Source organism: Pleurodeles waltl, chromosome 10, assembly GCF_031143425.1.
Source record: "Pleurodeles waltl isolate 20211129_DDA chromosome 10, aPleWal1.hap1.20221129, whole genome shotgun sequence".
Lineage (NCBI taxonomy): Eukaryota > Metazoa > Chordata > Amphibia > Caudata > Salamandridae > Pleurodeles > Pleurodeles waltl.
The window spans coordinates 466,575,464-466,596,046 of NC_090449.1; the positions used below are offsets into that span (position 1 = coordinate 466,575,464).

At 42.9% G+C, this 20,583-nt stretch overlaps 1 protein-coding gene across 1 annotated transcript in view; it reads left to right on the plus strand.

Moving 5' to 3' along the window:
• Positions 1 to 384: 384 nt before the first annotated feature.
• Positions 385 to 20,583, plus strand: part of LOC138261625 (SCO-spondin-like) — a 1,514,343-nt gene continuing 1,494,144 nt past the window's right edge. Inside the window, exons 1-2 of the mRNA XM_069210750.1 lie at positions 385 to 445; positions 8,269 to 8,390. Of these exons, the coding sequence (XP_069066851.1) occupies positions 8,329 to 8,390 (62 nt within the window). The 5' untranslated portion in view covers positions 385 to 445; positions 8,269 to 8,328. The remainder of the gene's footprint in view (positions 446 to 8,268; positions 8,391 to 20,583) is intronic.

Here is a 20,583-nt window from a genome sequence, read left to right on the forward strand (position 1 = left end):
AACTCTTTTGTGTGCGGCTGTGAATGGCAGATTTGACCCCACATTACAAAGCATCCCTAATCAAACACCCCTGCCGTGCCGCCTGTGACCCGTGTGTCCTGGTAAAACAGACCCGGCCTCGTGCAAACGGAGTCCCCTTTCAGTGGTCCAGCTTTAATCCCTTTATGAAGGGCACGGTGATGGCGTGGTGGTCTCATCTCCCATAGCCACGGCCAGTGGGTGTGGGCCTGACAGGGGCTCTCTGAGGCAGCACAGCTGTGTTTAGATGCGGTTTCCGCCAATCAGGGGGCTCCCAGATGTTACCCGTCTGGGGCTTACCGCCCAGGTATAAGAAGGCGCCCCCCCACTTCTGTACCGATGCAACTGTAGCTGCTGTAAGCGACCGAGACTGGACTCCAGGCTCCCTGCCCTCAGGCGTAAGCAGTCTCAGCAGAGAGGCCTAGAGGTAAGATGTCAGGGTTTTTTTCATATTTCCAATTGCTCTTAATTTTTAGGATCTGGCGAGGGTCACACATCGTCATCAAGTGGACAGGTCGATATTACAATTTGGGACTTTTTAATCCAAACTCGACAGATAATTAACTGGGCAAGATATTAACTGCACTTGTTTTCCATGCCATATATTAAAGCATGTGTGGGTTTTGTGTAGAGCCTACATGCAGCCTGTCTGGTGGCTTCACAGCCATGTGCTGAACATATTCTCGTTCGAAATCAAACTAATCTAAACGATGTATAATTCTTTCTTGGTCGAACACATTATTGCGATCTTATAGGGGCTCGGCAACTCCCCGTGTACAGCTGGAACATATGATGACGTAGCATAACTTTCTCCTTTTTCTTCACTCTTACAGCCTCCTGATGTCTCCCTTTATAACAGGTTTTCCTTTTTTCTCTTCCTCTGTTTTTCCGCTAAGTTTGTTTTACTGTCTCCCCAAAAGTAAATGCCGGCTGTCCGCACCGGCAACCAGCAGCTCAAATTAAGCCCTGAGTGCATGCAGGGTTCTGCCGCCAGGGCAAAGCCGCGGGTCTTCTGGGCACAGCAATGCCAGTGTTTGCCACAGGCACGGGTGCTGAGCGCAGCGAGTGCCTGAAGTGCATGATCAGTGATTTATGTGATGCTGAAGTAGCAAAAAAAAAAAAAAAATGAAACTGGCGAAAATTCGGGATTTATGGTTTTAGCAGTGGTTTCCTGCTCCAGTATTTCACAGGAACAATGCCATATCTATGAGTTATTTTTATTACTTAATTTGTGAAAGTTATATCACCCCAGTGAATTAACGAGTTCCATCTACCAGAATGCTACAAATTATTAGTGGATATTAAATTATCCACAAGGCCGGGTGCGTGGCTATTATTGGTGCAGCAAGTGCAATGGCATCAATACCCAAGGCATGAAGAGGGTGTTGTACCCCATCTGTGCCTCCCCTTTGCTGCCCAAGTGGAGGCTTAGGGGTCCATTTTCCTAACTTTCTTTACAAGCCCGTGGCATCCTTGTTTTATCATTTGATGTGGTACTGTCCAGATATGTTTCCTGTTTAAAAACAGCTTGTGTTCTAAAAATAAATAAATGTTTAACTTGACTCAGGTAGCATATCCAATCAACTTGCCAGTCTGTTTGAGTCTGAAGTGTCACTGGAAGTGACGGATGTCCTGTCCGCCGTATTACGATCCAATTCTGTCCTATGGGGATCGGAATACGGCGGACAAGATATCTGTCACATTTGTGACAGAGTATTCCCTCCACCAACACCTAAATCAGGCCCTAAATATTTTTAATATTTTTCCTCGTCTTACATTTTTAGGCTCAACTGTCCAATTCTTGATGTCTCTTTATTAGAAACCTAGATAAAAAGCAATGTAGCGCTGTAAAGGGTCATACACAAAGAAACAGTCAAAGGGTTATGGGCTGGAGAGGGAGCAGAGTTCTGAGAGTGGAGGCCGATTGTTACTGCCTTGTAATGTTCATTAAAGAGGCGTGTCCTAGCTCTTTAAATTGGTGGACAGTTGGAGCAATCCTGACGGATACAGGAAAGCTTTATCGAATCCAGAGTGCATAAATGGAGGAGACCTATTGCCTTGTTTTTTCTTTCTTGCACTTCTTCATCTCTAGTTTTAATGTGTCTTGGATGGGGACAGGGCTTGGCATGTCGTCAGGCCTACTGGGTCCAGCAGTGTCCAGTTATTACCACATGTATGGCTGTGCCAAGAACTGCCAGAGGTGGGATCTTGTCAGCCAAGTATGCAGAGCTGCCAGGCGTCATGGCTTTTCAGATTATGCTGTTGGATTTGAAAATGATTGGTGCTGTAAAATGAAGCCGGCAGAGCTCCATCACAGTGAGTGTGTTGTAGCCCTATTTCCCCAGGCCCTTAAGGAGGTGGGCTGTAGCTTGTAGGTTGTTAAAGGGTGTCAGCGTGGGGTCTAGGAGGATTCGGGGCAGCGTTTTTCCACCATCCAGATGTGAATGTATGTAAACTGAAACAGCAATTCAGAAGAATACCCCTTTCATCAATAGAGAGAGCTGGTACTAGGCAGTCTTGGCTTTCTTGATGATGTGCTCCCTGCGAGTGAATCCGAATGGCCTGATATTGGGTGAAAGTTGGTATTTGAATCTTCCCAGGTTCATGTCACGGAGCCCGGTTTGAACTAGTAGTTGCTTGTTTTTCTTGATGAAGAGTAAGAACTCTGTCAATGTAGGGTTGAGCTTCATGTAGGCGGTGGAGATCCTGGTTTGGAACAGGTGCAGACAGTGTTGGATGTCTGGAGTGGAGGAAGCTTTCAAACAAAATGGTGTATTGTTGGTATACTGGTGAGATTTTATGTTATTTGTGAGTAGAGGCCCATCGAGCTCCATGTATGGACTAAAGAGGACAGGAGACAAGATGGAACCCTGGTGGACTTTGCTGGTGGTAGGGAGCATCCAGATCCAGGAGGTGTCAAAGTGAATGAACTGTCATCAGTTGGTTGGTGGAAGGGAGACAAGCTAAAGATGTTGTCAGTGGATTCCATTTGACGCTTCATGGTGTAGATGAGAGGGGATTGATTGATGGTAACAAGGGCAGCTAAGAAGTTCAGCTATATCAGAAGCCATAGTTTACATTTAACCGTGGTTAGGAGCTCATAATCTATGATTTGTAATACAGCTGTATCTGTGCTCAGATTAATAGCCATGCAGAGAGTAAACACAAGAAAAATCTTTATCATCAACTATTCAACAACATATGACGGATTTATTACAAGACAATACATTTATTTTAAAGTACTACTTCATTAAACGCAAAATATGGAAGTAAAACATATTTTCTTATTAGTCTGTGTTATTCACACTCCTTTTCATCTGCATTCCCTATTGTTTCCGGATGTTCATCCAAAACATCATGCTTTTCGTCATAAACCTGAAACGTATGTTATGATAGTAAACAGTTGATGCTTACATGAAAATCATGATACAGTAACTGACGTTTTGTACAATCCTCTTTACAGTGAGAATTGTGAATCACACTGATTACAGAACCCCACCAACCATGTAACTCTTCCGTATATAATGATCATATTATTTCGTCTGGCTTTGTTTAAATGGTCATTGATACTTTATCAGGGAACTCCTCTTTTTTCTCAAATTATCTTTGTCAATTCACAATAATAAAATAGTCACATAGAAATTTGTTCGTTCAAAATAAAGAGTATTTTAAAATGTTTTTCTGTTTCATAAGATTTTAGGGGATGTACTTTCATAAATGACATGCCTTTATTGTTTTATGAACAGTCACATTTTTAGGGTCGCACTTGGGAGTGCATGTGCTAGTGCATGCATCTCGCTTGGGAGACTCTGATGTGTTTAGTAAAGGGCCTGGAGCCCGCCTGTTGCTCACCATTTGTTGGTTTGCGTGGCACTCTTATTTACAGCCTCGTAATTTGTCAGGGCACCCCTGGCATCATTTCCGTTTCTCTGTGTGGAGCAGGGATCAAGCACTAACTGATTCAACTTAATTAGTGCCCGTCCGCTGCTAGGTACTATTTGTTCTTTTTAACTTCTAGTGCCCCACAAACAGAGGGCTTGTGACTGGCAAAAACGGGCCCAGCAGGACAAACAAAATTGCAAAGTTTTATTTTTTTAAGTTAACTTTTTTATTTTGCCAAGTCGTATTTGCTCAGTTTCCAGGCATGTTTTCTTTTGTTTTTGCTCGTGAGTGCTGTCATCAAACGATGACAATTAACTTTTTTAAATATGCGAGACATATTGCATTGGAAATGCTTGTTTCAGTTAGCCATCAACACTCAAATTCAAATGGATTCGATTTCAACTATTCAAGGGAAAGTGCTCTCTAGCCAGGTACCATTATATTCCTTTCCAGGGTTCTTTATTCTACTCGAGCAATTTCGTAAGTCATGCCGCCTGAAAATATTAAACAATATCTAGACACTCCATCCGCACTTTCATGCTGGTCTCAATATAATGTCACCAAAGTAAGGGTATCACTTCCCTTTGTAAATCTTTAAGCTTGGGCTGTGGGACTATGACTCAAAAGGTCCCTAGGCAGATTAATCACTTGGGCCTAACAGTGCATATATTGTGAATTTGATTCTGAGAATTAACACCTGCTCTCGTATTGTTGAGATGAGCTTTTATACCTTAGATCAGACTTAGTTTGATTACTTCAAGCAATGAGTAAAATGCTGCAGGAATGTATGTGAACTCCTGAATGTTTAACAAATAAGAAGGACCATGTGAAGGAAAACATTTTAGCCAGTCTGTCGACCTCAGCTGGGTCCATGGCCAGCATCTCACATTTGTTCTGGTTAACCCTAAAGACAGAAACTATGAACGCCTCCTAGAACTGAGTGATTCACAGCCTCTCCCTGGTTCCGCAGAAATAGTATAATATTATCTACATTATGACCCAAATGCATGTTAAAGATCAACAGTAACAGGGGCCAGTCCTACTTTATGCCCTGCTGAAGTTTAAGGAGATTTGACAAGAAACTATTATCACTTATTTAGTCTCTAATAAAAACATCACTTGCTCAAGCAGTGCTTGCTGAACCTGACAGATGCCATGTGACCCTGCAGCTGGTGATTAAGACAATCAAGTCACTTTTCCAGCTTTATCTCTGCTGATTGCTGTTGGCACTTGGAAGGAGTGACCCATACAAAGACCCTCAAAAAGTGGTCTCACATGAAATGGCTTCAGGAAAAAAGTTCTCCTGGTATACTAATCAGAATATGTTCCACCTAAAGGTATACTCAGAACCTTCATCTACCTCTATCATCTTCAATCGCCCTGGAATATCCGCATACATGTGCCTAGAAAGTGACTTGAGTATTCTCACACGAAATAAACATAGTCCTCACCCAAAGAACTGTCTTCAAGCTCAGACGTCCTGAAAAGAAACCCCTGCTCCTTGTCTAAGAACTCCACAATGTAGCAGTGTTCTCCGTGCTCCAGGGCAAACCGAATATAGTAACACTGTCTTCTCTCGATTACCAGAGTACAATCTGGCCCAAACTGATATAAAATTTCAGTCCAACTCACTGTTGATTAGAGATCACTTATTCGCTCTGTATTCATTTAGATTTTATGCAACATTTTACCAACAACTCCTACAGCTTTGCCAGTAAGGATTAGGGCAAGAGCACAGAGGCATTGCTAGGATACGGCTAGTGGGCAAAGCAGTCTTTGGGTAGAACCTTGAGACAGGAATGTCCAAAGATGTGGAAGAGCTTGTTCACCTAATACATTGATTATGTGTCTTTTTGGTCAAGGAGATTTTCAAGACCTTATCACATAGCTAATTTGCACAGGTAAAATCAGAATTGCATAAAAAGTGATTAAAGACCAGTAATTTAGCAGGGGAGACCTAGACCTTCGCTCAATTACACTTCTATACTTATCATTTTTACTTGTCCAAAAACTGTGATAATATATTGAAAAGTAAACTTTTCCTTTGCAAAGCTCTGAGAGTTATTCACAATGGCATATGTGCTTGTAAAACGGTATTACAAACGTAAATATAAGGATTTATGCCCACTAAACATAGTTACTCTTGGCTAACATTACCTCACGACCAGTTTTAATATTAAGGAAAAAATCCCAAGCGAGGGATGGTGAGCAGTAGACCCAAGGTGTATTCGACCTTCAATGTTTGTGAACTACGGCAAAGAAGTCAGGCCCATATTTATACTTTTTGACGCACAACTGCGCCAACGCAGTTGTGCGTCAAAAATTTTAACGCCGGTTAACGCCATTCCAAAGCGCCATGCGGGCGCCTTATTTATTGAATGACGTTAGCCGGCGCAGCTGACTTGTGTGCGTCCAAAAAAATGACCCACACCAGGCAGTGCCGGCGTAGGGGAAAATGGAGCTTGGGCGTCACAAAATGGGGCAAGTCAGGTCTGAGGCAAAATATTGGCCTCAACCCGATTTGCGCCATTTTTTTTGACTCCCAACCCCCATTGAAATGACTCCTGTCTTAGCACAGACAGGAGTCATGCCCCCTTGCCCAATGGCCATGCCCAGGGGACTTATGTCCCCTGGGCATGGTCATTGGGCATAGTGGCATGTAGGGGGGCACAAACCAGGCCCCCCATGCCACAAAAACAAAAAAATACTTACCCGAACTTACCTTAAGTTCCCTGGGATGGGTCCCTCCATCCTTGGACGTCCTCCTGGGGTGGGCAAGGGTGGCAGAGGGTGTCCCTGGGGGCATGGGAGGGCACCTCTGGGCTCCTTCCGAGCCCACAGGTCCCTTAACGCCTGCCCTGACCAGGCGTTAAAAAATGACGCAAAAGCGGCTGGACGTCATTTTTTCAGACCCGCCCACTCCCGTGCGTCATTTTTGCACGGGAGTTTAAATAAGGCACACATGCCTTAGAGTCATTTTTTAGAAGGGAACGCCTACCTTGCATATCATAAACGCAAGGTAGGTGTCCACGCTAAAAAATTACGCAAACTCCAAGATCTTTGGCGCTAGACGGGTCTAACGCCAAAGTATAAATATGGAGTTAGCTTTGCGTCGGATTTGCGTAAAAAAAAACGACGCAAATCCGGCGCAAACAGAGTATAAATATGCCCCTCAATTTATGGCCTTCACAAACTCCCTTCTGACTTTTTCCCACCCTGGATTTTCTTATGGATTTACTTCTGACAAGAGATGTAATAAATCCTTTTCTAGGTTGTGAAAGGGAACCCAACAGCTTAGAATTTCATAGTGAGAGGAAAAAGGCGGAGAAAGGTAGAAGCTAAAATATACCAATGCACAAAGGAGGTGACATTTCCTGTGCAGGTATCAGCATTTTTTAAGGAATCAGGCCATCCGTCTCCATGTGTCTCATGCCTATACTATTATTGCTTGTTGTGAATTTGATATATTAAATGAAAATAGGGCGGGAAAATAACTGGTCTTTCTAAAAATGCGAGATCATCCAGAAAAACAACAAAATGTGTGCATTTATTTGTTAGGTCATCTTGAATTCTTTAGACATGCACGCTCTTGTAGTCAATATCGATGGTGTGTGCATTTATTAGAATATTATTGAGTATCAATAGACACTCTATTTGAATAAACAACAATACACAATTGTATCAATGATCTTACAGACACTTATAGAAAATGTAACTTCATTAGGGGGAGGAGACGTCTGTGAAAAATGCTTAAAAGCATCTGGCTGGCAACATTTATTAACATTCTGATCTAAAGAGCTGAATCTCATAATAGTAAATAGCATATTATACAGTAGATCTTGAAAGTTCAGTGTTAATGTCTTTGTGATGTAAAGTCAACATGTTTCGGCAACGACATGTGACTGAAGATAGATTTCTTCAGGACATCAGTGGTTTGGATGATTTGCTTGTGTTCAGAATCACTGGATAGGGAATATAAAGAACTTGACTCTTAATGAACAATCTTGTGCACTTTAGAATGATAAATGTAGATATTGTGAAATTGATCATGTGTTGGTATACCTTGCTTTGAGGCATTTATAAAGTAACAAGACAAACAAAAGCTAACAGTGAACTGAATTATTAATTAATAGGATTATTTAAGCTTGACACTTTTCCGCCGAAGGTAAATATACGCTGATGGACCGAATAAATATATATTTTTTGTCAGCCCGAAAAAGAAAATCCTGTAAATAGAATCCTATTGCCCATTTGCATGATATGAATCATTGTTTTGAGATGAAGTAAATGTGGATCAATAGTGCTGTTGTGTGACGGAGAAGTATACGTGTAAATCATTATTAAAAGTTTTTATATTTTAATTCATAGGACAAGTGGGAGCTGGTACCAGCACAGAGTGGTGCCGAGGGCTTGCCCTCACGAAGGGTGATGGTGGCGATGAAGGCTCTTCTCCTTTTGTCTTTCTGGGTAAAGATTGCTTTAACGGAGAGGTAAGTAATCCTAAGGACCAAGTGATAGGACCATTTCTTTCATGTTTACTATAATAATCGTCTTACTTTTGCATTGATCTTCACAGTCAGGGTACTGCTTTAGAATATGTCTACAGGTTGTGATGTGGTCATGTTCACTAGACCTCTGGTGATGGAGTTGCTAACATCTGTGCATTAGCCATTATGCTACCAGCATGTGCGTGTACAGCAACACGTCCAGTTGGGGCTTTCAAGAATGTAATAGCATGTGAATGTTTCTCAGGACAGCCAGTGGGTGGCTTTGTAGAATGTAGTACAATGTGAGTGTGCTGGCACCCAGCCAGTGGAAAGCTTTCTAGAATATAACACCATGTAAGTTCACTGCAACACAGCCAATGCAGGGTTTTCTAGATTGTAACACCATGTGAGTGTACAGCAACACACCCAGTGGGTGGCTTTCTAGAATGTAACACCATGTGATTGTACTGCAACACACCCAGTGGGTGGCTTTCTAGAATGTAACACCATGTGATTGTACTGCAACACACCCAGTGAATGGCTTTCTAGAATGTAACACCATGTGATTGTACTGCAACACACCCAGTGGGTGGCTTTCTAGAATGTAACACCATGTGATTTTACTGCAACACACCCAGTGAATGGCTTTCTAGAATGTAACACCATGTGATTGTACTGCAACACACCCAGTGAATGGCTTTCTAGAATGTAACACCATGTGAGTCCACTGCAATGCACCCAGTGAATGGCTTTCTAGAATGTAACACCATGTGAGTCCACTGTAACGCACCCAGTGAATGGCTTTCTAGAATGTAACACCATGTGAGTGTACTTGAACGCAGCCAGTGAGTGCCTTTCTACATGTAATATACCATGTGAGAGCACCTAAATGCAGCCATGGATTTTCTTCTAGAATGTAAAACCATATGAGTGCACTGCAACATAGGCAATGAGTGTCTTTCTAAAATATACCACCATGTAAGTGTACTGCAACACAGCCAGTGGATGGCTTTCTAGAATGTAAGATAATGTGAGTTTACCACAATAAAGTTCAGTGGGTGGCTTTTTACAATGAAATACCATGCAAGTGAAGCTCAATGCACCAGTAGATGGCTTTCCAGAATGCAATACCATGTAAGTGTATTGCAACACAGCCAGTGGATGGTGTTCTACAATGAAATACCATTTGAGTGTACCTCAGTGCAGCCGTGGATGGATTTCTAGAATGCAGTACCATGTGAGTGCACTGCAAAACAGCCAATCGGTGGCTTTCTAGATAGTAAGAGCATGTGCGTTTTCCAGAATGGAGTCAGTGGGTGGCTTTCTACAATGAAATATCATGCCAGTGAAGCTCAATGCACTCAGGGATGGCTTTCTAGAATGTAATACCATGTGAGTGTATTGCAATGCAACCAGTGGATGGTTTTCCACAATGACATATCACATGAGTGTACCTCAGTGCAGCTGTGGATTTCTAGAATGTAATACCATGTGAGTGTACTGCAAAACACTCAGCGAATGGCTTTGTATAATATAATACGTGTAAGTAAACTGCAATGCAGCCAGTGGATGGATTTCATGAATGAAACATCATGCAAGTGTATCACAATGAAGCCAGTGGATGGATTTCATGAATGAAACATCATGCAAGTGTATCACAATGAAGCCAGTGGATGCTTTCTAGAATGGAACACCATGTAAGTGTTCCATACCACCGCCAGTGGATTACTTCCTAGAATGAAACACAGCTGAAGTGTACCACAACACCACCAGTGGATGGCTTTCTAGAATGGACCACCATGTAAGTTTTCCATACCACCGCCAGTGGATTACTTCCTAGAATGAAACACAGCTGAAGTGTACCACAACACCACCAGTGGATGGCTTTCTAGAATGGACCACCATGTAAGTGTTCCATACCACCGCCAGTGGATTACTTCCTAGAATGAAACACAGCTGAAGTGTACCGCAACACCACCAGTGGATGGCTTTCTAGAATGGACCACCATGTCAGTACTGCACTGCTGCCCGTTGATGGCTTTGTAGAATATAATACCATGTAAGTATACCGTAGCACCACCAGTTGATGGCTTTGTAAAATCGCCCACCATGCACTTGTACAGCAACGCAGACATGGATGACTTTCCAGAATGTACGCCATTTCAGTGTACTGCAATGGAGTCCGTGGGTGGCTTTCTAGAACATAACACCATGTGCATGTACTGCAACACTACCAGTGGGTGGCTTTCTAGAATGAACACCATCTAAGTGTACTGCAGTGAATGGAACACCATGTACATGTACTGCAGCGCCACCAGTAGATAACTTTCTAGAATGGAACACCATGTAAGTGTACCACAACACCACCAGTGAATAGATTTCCAGAGTGAAACTCTCTGTAAGTGTACCTCAACACCACCAATTGGTGGCTTTCTAAGTATAACACCATTTTAATGTTTTGCAAAGCAGGCAAGGTTGGCTTTCTAGAATAGAACACCATGTAAGTGTATTGCAAGGAAGCCAGTGAATGGCTTTCCAGAATATAATAACATGTATATCTGGTACAACAGAGCCTGTGGATAGCTTTCTAGTATGTAACTCCATGTCAGAATACTGCAGTGTGGTCAGTGGATGGCAGTCTAGAATTTTGAATAGTTGCTCGCTCTTTTAGTTTACAAAAGAGAGAGCAGAGAAGTCAGGCTTGTAAGAAGTTTCTCAGACCCGGTCACTGTCAAGGAGGCGGGCACTAGTTCTGGGTTGCCAGAGCAGCAGCCCCTTGTGTGTTATCTTCATATGTTTTCTGGCACCCTAGCATAGAACTAGTTCTGAAAACCCACTGACAGCCATCTCACCTGGTGTTTCAGAACTCATGTTTCAACTCTAGTACACCTCAATGTACTGTTATTTGAACAACCTAATAAGCTGCACAAATGAGAATGTATTATGAGCAAGTGTAGCAGATGCATGGAAAGATAAGTGTGCGTGCCTTTCAACTACCCATGGATAGCTACCCAGAGACTTTGCTTACTGGGATCTGACTAATGAAGTTGCTCAATTGATGTGAAAAGGTCTCTCATCTTGCTCAGACTGCATAAAATGTTCATGAGTGAAAGAGCAGTAGTTTTGGATGGATCAGCTACGCACCAGGGCCCTTTTACAGAGATGGTGCACTTTTCCTGTTTGCATAATGGCGCACCTTTAAATAGGTGCACCATTCGCAAACAGAGAAAGTACTCCCAATTACAGTGAATGCCCTGACCCCAGGGCAGCCGGGAACTTGTGCAGCCCTTGGGGCAACATTCAAGTGAAATATGGGGCGGCTCCTTCAAAGCCTCTATGTTTCACTATGCACCCGGAGGCATGGACTCTTTGTCCGATGAGAGGCCGCAGAGTAGAGGAACACAGAAGATTCAACACAGTGGGCCAAACTGGAAGGTCAAACACTCGCAACGCACCACTTCCACCAGAATGTACACCATATCTAATTGTACTTAAAGATGTTCCAGTCCTCCCGTCCCAGTCTACTGAGGAATCACTGGCTCTGAAAAACAAAAACATTTCTTGGCTCAGAACCAACACAGGATGGGCACAGGATCTACTACAGGAAGTTTGTTAGTCAGGAGGGTCCCATGGATAGATATTCACCCTAAGGACTCACCTGGGGATTGTGTGGTTATCAACTTCAAGAGCCCAATGATCACTGAGCTATTATTACAGAGCTTAAACAACATGTGTTCTTCAGTAAGTCAGATCAAAGCTCTATCTTTAGGCAGCAATGGCAGCCGCAACTCTCAAGAGGGAGTTGTGGGGTGGAACGACAGGAACAGGGGAAATAAATTATTTTAAAAATCATACCGTTCCCGCCGCCTACTCCTCTTCTCTTCTATTCAGGTATCCCAGTATTCCCTGGGACACCAGCACAGGCTCTTCAGCAATTCAGGTGCTGCTCTCATGCTAAACATAGCATGAAAGTAGAGTCAGGATTGGTCTGAGCCGCTTGGTCTGCCGCTCAGCCAGCACACTAGAGCCTGTGCAGTTTCTCCAACTCAGATGTGTAAAGCCAGGTTGCAGAAACCTAAGTGCTCATGTATGTTTGGACGGCCTTAGATGGCTGGCCAAGCACACATGCGCACTTAGTGCACAGACTCCACTCCCTCTCCCCTCTCCCTCCTCCTGTGGCCAAACACCACCCCTTCCTGCACATGCTGCTGGCTGAGCCAGCAGCTGTAAAATAAAATGATAGTGAAATATCATTTTATTTTACAGCTGCTGGCTCTTAGCCAGGAGGCAATGCTCCTCCACCACTGAGGAGGATCCGCCCCGGCCTTTAGGTTACTGTTACAGGCCAGCATGTTCCCGCAAAATTCCTAAGGTAATAAATAGGATAGTAGATCTAACTTTCAATCCTGGCCAGCAGCTGTACACTATTTCCATCCAGAATTCTTTTGAAGTATCATCTTACCTAGATGGCTTATGAACCCTGAAAGTAGTGCCCCAGGAAAATCATTGAAGGTCGATGATCAGCAGAACATGCTATGTGGGCCACCAGTTGTTTTTTCTACCTTGGACTCCTGTAAGGTGCAAGGCAGTGTCCATGTAAATATGGTTTCACTGGTGAACACAAGCTATATCTCGTCAGACCTAGAGAGTCTTCCTAAAGTGCAATTGCAGGCTAACACTTCTGGTCTTTTTAAAATGTTATCATGGTACAGCGCCTGCCTGAGGACCAACGTAGTGGCCCCAGATCAGTCAGAGTATATTGCCCAATTTGTTCTTTGCATGTTCCAAGAAACGTGGTTGACTCAGCCATTACATAAATCTGGATACACTACTTTTTACATTCATACAATTCCTTCTGTAAGTTGCAGGGATTCTTGGGGGCTATTATTGGGTAAAATTGACTTAAATCTTCACATAGAACAATAGAGTATTGATTCACATTATATATTAGGGATAAAAATTAGGATGCTGGAGGGAAATAATCTCTATTTTTTTAACGTTTGCCTCAGGCCTAGAGCCAATAATTTTAAATCTCAAACTTTAGCCACCCTGTGGCGTTTCGTTAGTTCAGTCAAGTCCAACTGTATGATTGTTATTGGTGGAGACATGAACATCGCTTTTGAGTCAATATATGGCCTTGACCTGGTCACAGAAGAGGAAGACAAGAGTTGGGATATATTCTCCCCTAGTCCTAAATGATACGTCCCATGCACAATAGCAGCCTCCCAGCTTTCCCATTTTATTATTTTAAATTGATTACAAGCATGCAAAGGTAGATCTATTTCTGACAAAGATGGGCTACCAGTCTTTAGGAGAGGCTTACCTGGAACCAAAATTGACTATATTTTGATTTCCGTTCTCATAAGGGACCCATTGGTAGACTTTATTCGGGATGAAAGGGAAGATGGTGACTATTACCCCTTACAGTTAAAGCACTCAGTAACCTTGATTAATAAATGCTATGCTCCCATAATTCCAGCTGTGGAGCCCATTTTGGGTAATAACCGCAGATCTGTAAACTGGCCATTGATCTTGGGGAATATCGAGATTTTAACCAAGATCTATAATGTTTTCGCTGCAGTTTTATCTCTGTTTCTTCAAATTCCACCCTCCGAGATCTCCACTGTTGATGTGCGTAGTAGTCTGGTTGATATTTTAAAAATGTCTTGTTAAAACCCCCTAGGAGAAAGGTTCTTTCAATTAAGAATCATGACTCTGACATGAATAATTGGTTCACTAGAAATTGCAGGATGGCTAAGAAAGATCTTGTGACTTCACTTAAATCTAAAGCCCCAATCAAGGCCTGAAGAGCTAGAGCTCAGTACAAGGAAACACTGAGGCAAGTCAACGTAACTGAGATTACTTCAGATGGAGCTACCAAGTAGAGGCTGCCAGGTCTGGCAACAGTAGATTATTTTGGAAAATTATTGACCCCAGGAGTACACAGTCTGAGCCACAGATCGAAAGTTATCTAACCAGGCAGTCTGGGAGGACCACTTTACTAAACTCTATGAAAAGATGCCTAACAATCTGAGTGACCCTTTGTTCCCAGATAGAGATCTAGAAGATTTGCAATTCTCTCTTATGTAGAACAAGTAAGCTATAGTTGTGTTAAAACTGGGCAAGGCAGCCAGGCTACAAAAAATCCAAGGTGAATTATTGTTCCCATGATCCATTAGTTTGGATCCCCTAAGTTAATTGTCTCTGCAAAGCTATAGCCTCAGGTGCTCCGATCCCGGACCCCTGGAAAGGCGCGGAGATAATCCCCACATATAAAAAGGGAGACCATACAAATCCAGGTAACTACAGACCAATAAGCCTCCTAGACACCCTACAGAAGGTCTATATGAGACAAATACTCAATAAACTTTCTGATTGGATCAATGACACAGAGATTCTGACTCCCTACAAGGCAGGGTTCAGAGCGAATGTTAGCACCACAGACCAAGTTCTGAGGCTCATCTTAATATTCTGGAAGTACACTAAACTGAGGGATAAAACTATACATTGCCTTTGTTGATCCTATGACTGCTTTGATCTGGTCCCCAGGGGTTGCTATGGAACTCGCTGAAGAGGCTGGAGGTTCCTGATGCGTTGCTCATTCTGTTATTCAGTCCGCCAGGGTCGAGAGGGGCACTTAACCAACCGCATCTCAACACGTAACAGGGTGAGATAGGAGTGCGTACTAGCCCCCACATTTTTCTCCCTCTCTGTAAACGATGTCATAGGGTCTTTACTTAACCATGATATGTGGGGCTTGCGTTCCAGCTCCTTTATTCGCAGACAACACTCTGCGAATCTCCCATTCTCCTGTTTGCCTGTAGCTACTATTGAAGAACGTCCATGATTTTTGTGCTTTTATGGGTTTGGAGATTAATGCTTCAAAAACACAATACATGGTAGTTAGGCCCCACTACTCCTTTAAGGGTGTTTTATATTTGGATAGGCAGAAACGGGAGCGTGTCTTCAGATTCAAATACCTGGGCATTATGTTGGACAGTAGGGTATTGTAGTACCCACACATCAAAATGTGCAGGACTGTGCTCCAGCATTAAGCATGTGCTATTTATAGAAAACATCAGGCATCATCTATAATAGCCCTACTCCATGCCATGAAGGTGTATAAATTAAAGGTTCCACCTGCGGCACTCTATGGTGCTGAAATGTGGGGGTATGTGAATACCGAGATATTGACCCAGAGCAAGTACAAGTTTGCTCCCTTTCTTCTGCATCTCCCCAAGAGCACTCTCCTGATTCCAATGTTTTTCGAAGTAGTACTTTAAAGGGTGGGGTGTACTGCCTGGTTAAGACCTTTGTTATACTGGGTGAGGCCTTGGACTACTGAGGAGTTTATGCCATGTAGAAATGTTGTGAAGAAACTCCTAGCCTTAGAAAAGAACAACACCTTCTCATGAATCAGGGATATTCAACAATGGTTCTTAAGGCTGGGTCGTGGTAGGTTCTCGACAGGTCCAGAAGACCTAAATATATCCTTCAAAAAGCAATTGAAGCCCATTTACGGGGATTACATTACAGATAATTACTTCCATAACCACACTCTGGGGAGATTGTCAGAAGAGTTTCTGTCTATTAAGGATACCCCGTGCTATGAGCTTTTTTTCAGACATGCTGCAACCACAGTTGGCAAAAAGCCTTTATTTGAAGTTCTGCTATAGCACACTAGAAATAGGCTCCTTTACAACCTTGTGGACTGTAGGAAGGCCAACAGACCCTACCGATAAATGCCCAATGTGCCGCTTGCCATGCAAGGAAAATACCAGTCATGTGCTCTTCTTTTGTCACACCTATGCAAATCCTAGAACTAAGTGGATTCGACTACTGTGCATCCGGCTTGGCTTTAGATGTCATCACGAAACTTTCAGGGCCCTAAAGAGTGACACATTAATTTATACTGTGTTTTCCTTGCTGCTATACATCCACAAACTGCCAGCGTTTCTAGTGCCATATTAGATGTGATCGCATGTTTTATGATTTTTTTTGTTGTACTCGGCAAATCTGTGTTGTATTTTTAAAATATTTAAATGTCCGAAGATTTTATTCTACTTCTGACAGTGTAGTGTATTATGCACTGTATGCTTTATGGAATTAATTTTCCAAAACAAACATTTTTTATCTACACAAGGTGCTGCACGAGCATCTGCGGCCCCCTCTCTAATACCAAAGTGCCCTGAGTTGTATATACTTTCTGTGATAGGGCCTCCAGAGCCTCTTTTAGCCTGTCTATAGAACAAAGTAATGAAAAGGTACCTATATGACGAGTGAAGGCTGCATGGTAGAAGAGAAACTCACATAAGATACTAACCGATCACGGAAATCTTATTTGCTTTTTATGGTGGGACAGTTAAATTGGTTTATCCAGCACAACTATGAGAAATCCCTTTGGGGATACTGTAAGGTTAAGAGTTAGAATAGTGTGTGCTGATCTAGCACTGATTAAATTCTGTAATTTTTAGAACCCTGGCCTAAAAACAGGCTTTGCTACAGGAACTCAGGGTGAGCATTCATTAGGTGGTGCTTGTGTTTGCCCCATGTCTAAAATAACATGGGCAGAGCCAAGTGTAAGATTGTAAGAGCCTCTTTCCAGAGGAGACAGGCAGATCTTTGGGTTGTATAAAAAACTGAAGGACACACTCTTTTAAATGAGCATGGGCAAAACCAGATCTGGCATTAGCTGCCAGCATTTTGGATTAGTCAATGCTTGTTTTCTTTTGTCTTGGATTTTGCAAAACTTTATTGTTGGAAAAGCTGCAGGCCATTTGCCAAAGTTAAAACAAAAGAAAAAAAGCTAACTAAGAGCCCTGTGAAAGGGCTAGAATGCAATCACTCATAGTGAAGTTAGCTAGTGGCTGTAGTGACTGACCCATTGCCCCATGCTTTATGATGTAGTGGATGGAAGGGAAATGTGGATGATTCAATAACAGACCCGTAGATGAAGAGCATTGTCTGGAAACCCCAATAAATAAGCATAATATGCAAATATTTCTAGTAAAATCAAAAGGTCTTAGCTAATGGAATACCAAAAGCCCCAAATATTTATCCAGCACCCATAAATTGGGAAGAAATTCGCTCACGTTAGACAGATAAAACAAGGAGGAACACTGAGACGGAGGCAACCTGCCTGGTTGTGGCAGCTTGGTAGAAACACGTCTTACATTCATGTATTTATTATTTTTGGGGTACCACACGAGACATCTCAGAGCATTTAAGACTGTGCTTAGGTGCCGGATTTAAACCCATCCTTTCCTAGTATAAACATTGCTAACCGCTCGCCACCACTGCTGAGAGGATAGTTGTGCAAGGTGCTGTCTACAAAAGGCAGTGTAAATGCCAATAAATTACCAAACAAGCGTTGCACATCAGTGAGAGCTCCTTCATAATCGTGCTAGGCTCCAAACAATGAATTAGCAAAGCTCCAGCCTAGGGGGTTCATATTCTGTTATAAGATATGTGCAAACGAAACGAACACTGAAGCTTAAACATAATTGGTTTATTTGTCACCCCATCCACAGCCTTCATCCACTGTCACCTTCAGAGTTTCTTTTTCTACTCCAGAATTCTAGAATGGAGCTTACCATTTTATACTCTAACAAAGGTCTGCACGTACAATGCAAAAGAAGAAGCTATCACACATCTTCCTCGTTTAGGAAATAAAATAACGAACAAAGAAAATCTAGAACAAAGAATAAGTCTAAGTGAAAGCCAGAAGAGGTACAAGAAATATGACTGAAGTATGAGTTCATATAAATTACACAGGTTAAAAGTATATCAATTTTCTTAAAATAAGAACCTTGAAATAGATAACAAAACACCTATGTTAGAATAATTATTATGTTACAGAGTCTTGGAGATATGTAGGTCTCTTGGAAGATACATAAGGGCAGATTTAAGAGCCCTTTGCGCCTCTTTGCGCCACTTTAGCGTTATTTTTTTTACTCTAATGTGGCCTAACAAGGCCAAAAGCGCCGCGCAAAACTTACATGGTGGCGCAATGCATGCGTTGTGCCACTTTGTAACCCTTTGCACTACATTATGCCTGTGCCAGGCATAATATATGCAAAGGGGGCGTTCCCCCGTTAGGGAGGCCAAATAAACAGCGCAAAGAAATCTAAGAGATTTCTTTGCATCATTTTGTTGGCACTTTTAACCCCTACTGAGAAGGCGATAAAGAAGGCGCACCATTGTTTGCAATGGGCCTCAATGGACTTTGCAGGATTAGCATCACAGTTTTTGATGATAATCCTGCAAAGCCCCGAATTAGCGTAAACAATGTTGACGCTAGTTCCCTAACTACCACGATGGTGTGCCGTGTCTTAGATACAGCTCACACATGGTGGCGTTATGAGAGCACTAAGGCCCATATTTATACTTTTTGACGCTAAACTGCGCTAACGCAGTTTAGCGTCAAAAAGTTTTGCGCCGTCTAACGCCATTCTGAAGCGCCATGCGGGCGCCGTATTTATGGAATGGCGTTAGACGGCGCAATCAGACCGGCGCTGCCTGGTTTGCGTGGGAAGAAACCACGTAGACCAGACAGCGCCGGCGTAGGGGGAAAATGGCGCATGGGCGTCTTAAAATGGGGCAAGTCAGGTTACGTCGAAAAAATCGTCTTAACCCGACTTGCGCCATTTTTTAACGACGCCCATCCCCCATCAACATGACTCCTATCATTGTAAAGATAGGAGTCATGCCCCCTTGCCCAATGGCCATGCCCAGGGGACTTCTGTCCCCTGGGCATGGTCATTGGGCATAGTGGCATGTAGGGGGGCACAAATAAGGCCCCCCTATGCCACCAAAATAAAATATAAAAAATAAAAAATAAAACTTACCTGAACTTACCTGAATGTCCCTGGGGTGGGTCCCTCCATCCTTGGGTGTCCTCCTGGGGTGGGCAAGGGTGGCAGGGGGGGTCCCTGGGGGCATGGGAGGGCACCTGTGGGCTCATTTTGAGCCCACAGGCCCCTTAACGCCTGCCCTGAGCAGGCGTTAAAAAGTGGCGCAAATGCGCCGTTTTTTGCCACGCCAACTCCCGGGCGTCTCTTTTGCCCGGGAGTATAAATACCACGTAAAGGCCTGGGAGTCATTTTTTAGACGGGAACGCCTCCCTTGCATATCATTAACGCAAGGAAGGGGTTCACGCTAAAAAATGACGCACATTCCGGGAACTTTGGCGCTATTCGCCTCTAACGCCATAGTATAAATATGGCGTTAGTTGGCGTTAGTTTTGCGTCGAAATTGCGTCAAAAAAAACGACGCAATTTCGGCGCAAACGGAGTATAAATATGGCCCTAAGGGTTGCAAGAAATGTGGCGTTGCACTTGGTGCTGCGCCACTTTTCTTAAATCTGGCCCATAGTCTTGGAGATACATAGGTCTCTTGGAAGATCTCATAGCAATCATTTTCCTACCCACATTCACATGTGGAGAAAAGAGTCCATGATGAGAGTCAATGCTAAAAGAGAATTTAGCTTGTGTAGATCCTCTCTGTTCTGCATCAACACATTTTGACACGCTGCTCAAGTTCCATATTCTACGATCAGAAAATTTCACAGCCTTTTTCAGCAGTTTGGCAACTTTCAGTGGCTTAGTAAATTGAGAAAACTGTTCTGAACGTATAGGAGCCTTAACTCTTATCCAATCCCCAACCGTTACATTTATTTCTTTGATAGCGTTTGTGTGATCATAAAGTGTTTTATTTATTCCTTGGAGCCTTTTCTCTCTATTATTCCAAATACTGTCAATGGACATTTCAACACAACCTTTGCGCCAGGTCATCCATTCAGGGCACAGTTTACAGTTGGGATTACTACCCCTAAAAAGCTTTAAATGAGTTTTCCAGCATTCTGATGAGGGGCCTCATCTATAAGCTGCAATTCTGTCAAGTAAATCATTTTCCACCACAGTCCAGAAACGTTTGCTAATTGTATACATTTCTTAATTGTATGATAGAGACTTTCAACCATCCCATTACATTCTGGATTAAAAGTGTGCTGTAAAATGCACCAATTGGTCTCCTTTTACACCTACCAGAAAGAGGAACTCATTTCTGCGAACCCTGGCCCTCAACAGTAATCCTATCACATTAAACATGTTGCTCACTATCACTGGTTTCCCAGTCTATTGCACACCCAGACTGTAGCAGTCACTCCCATCAACCGGACTGTTGAACTCTCCCCCAC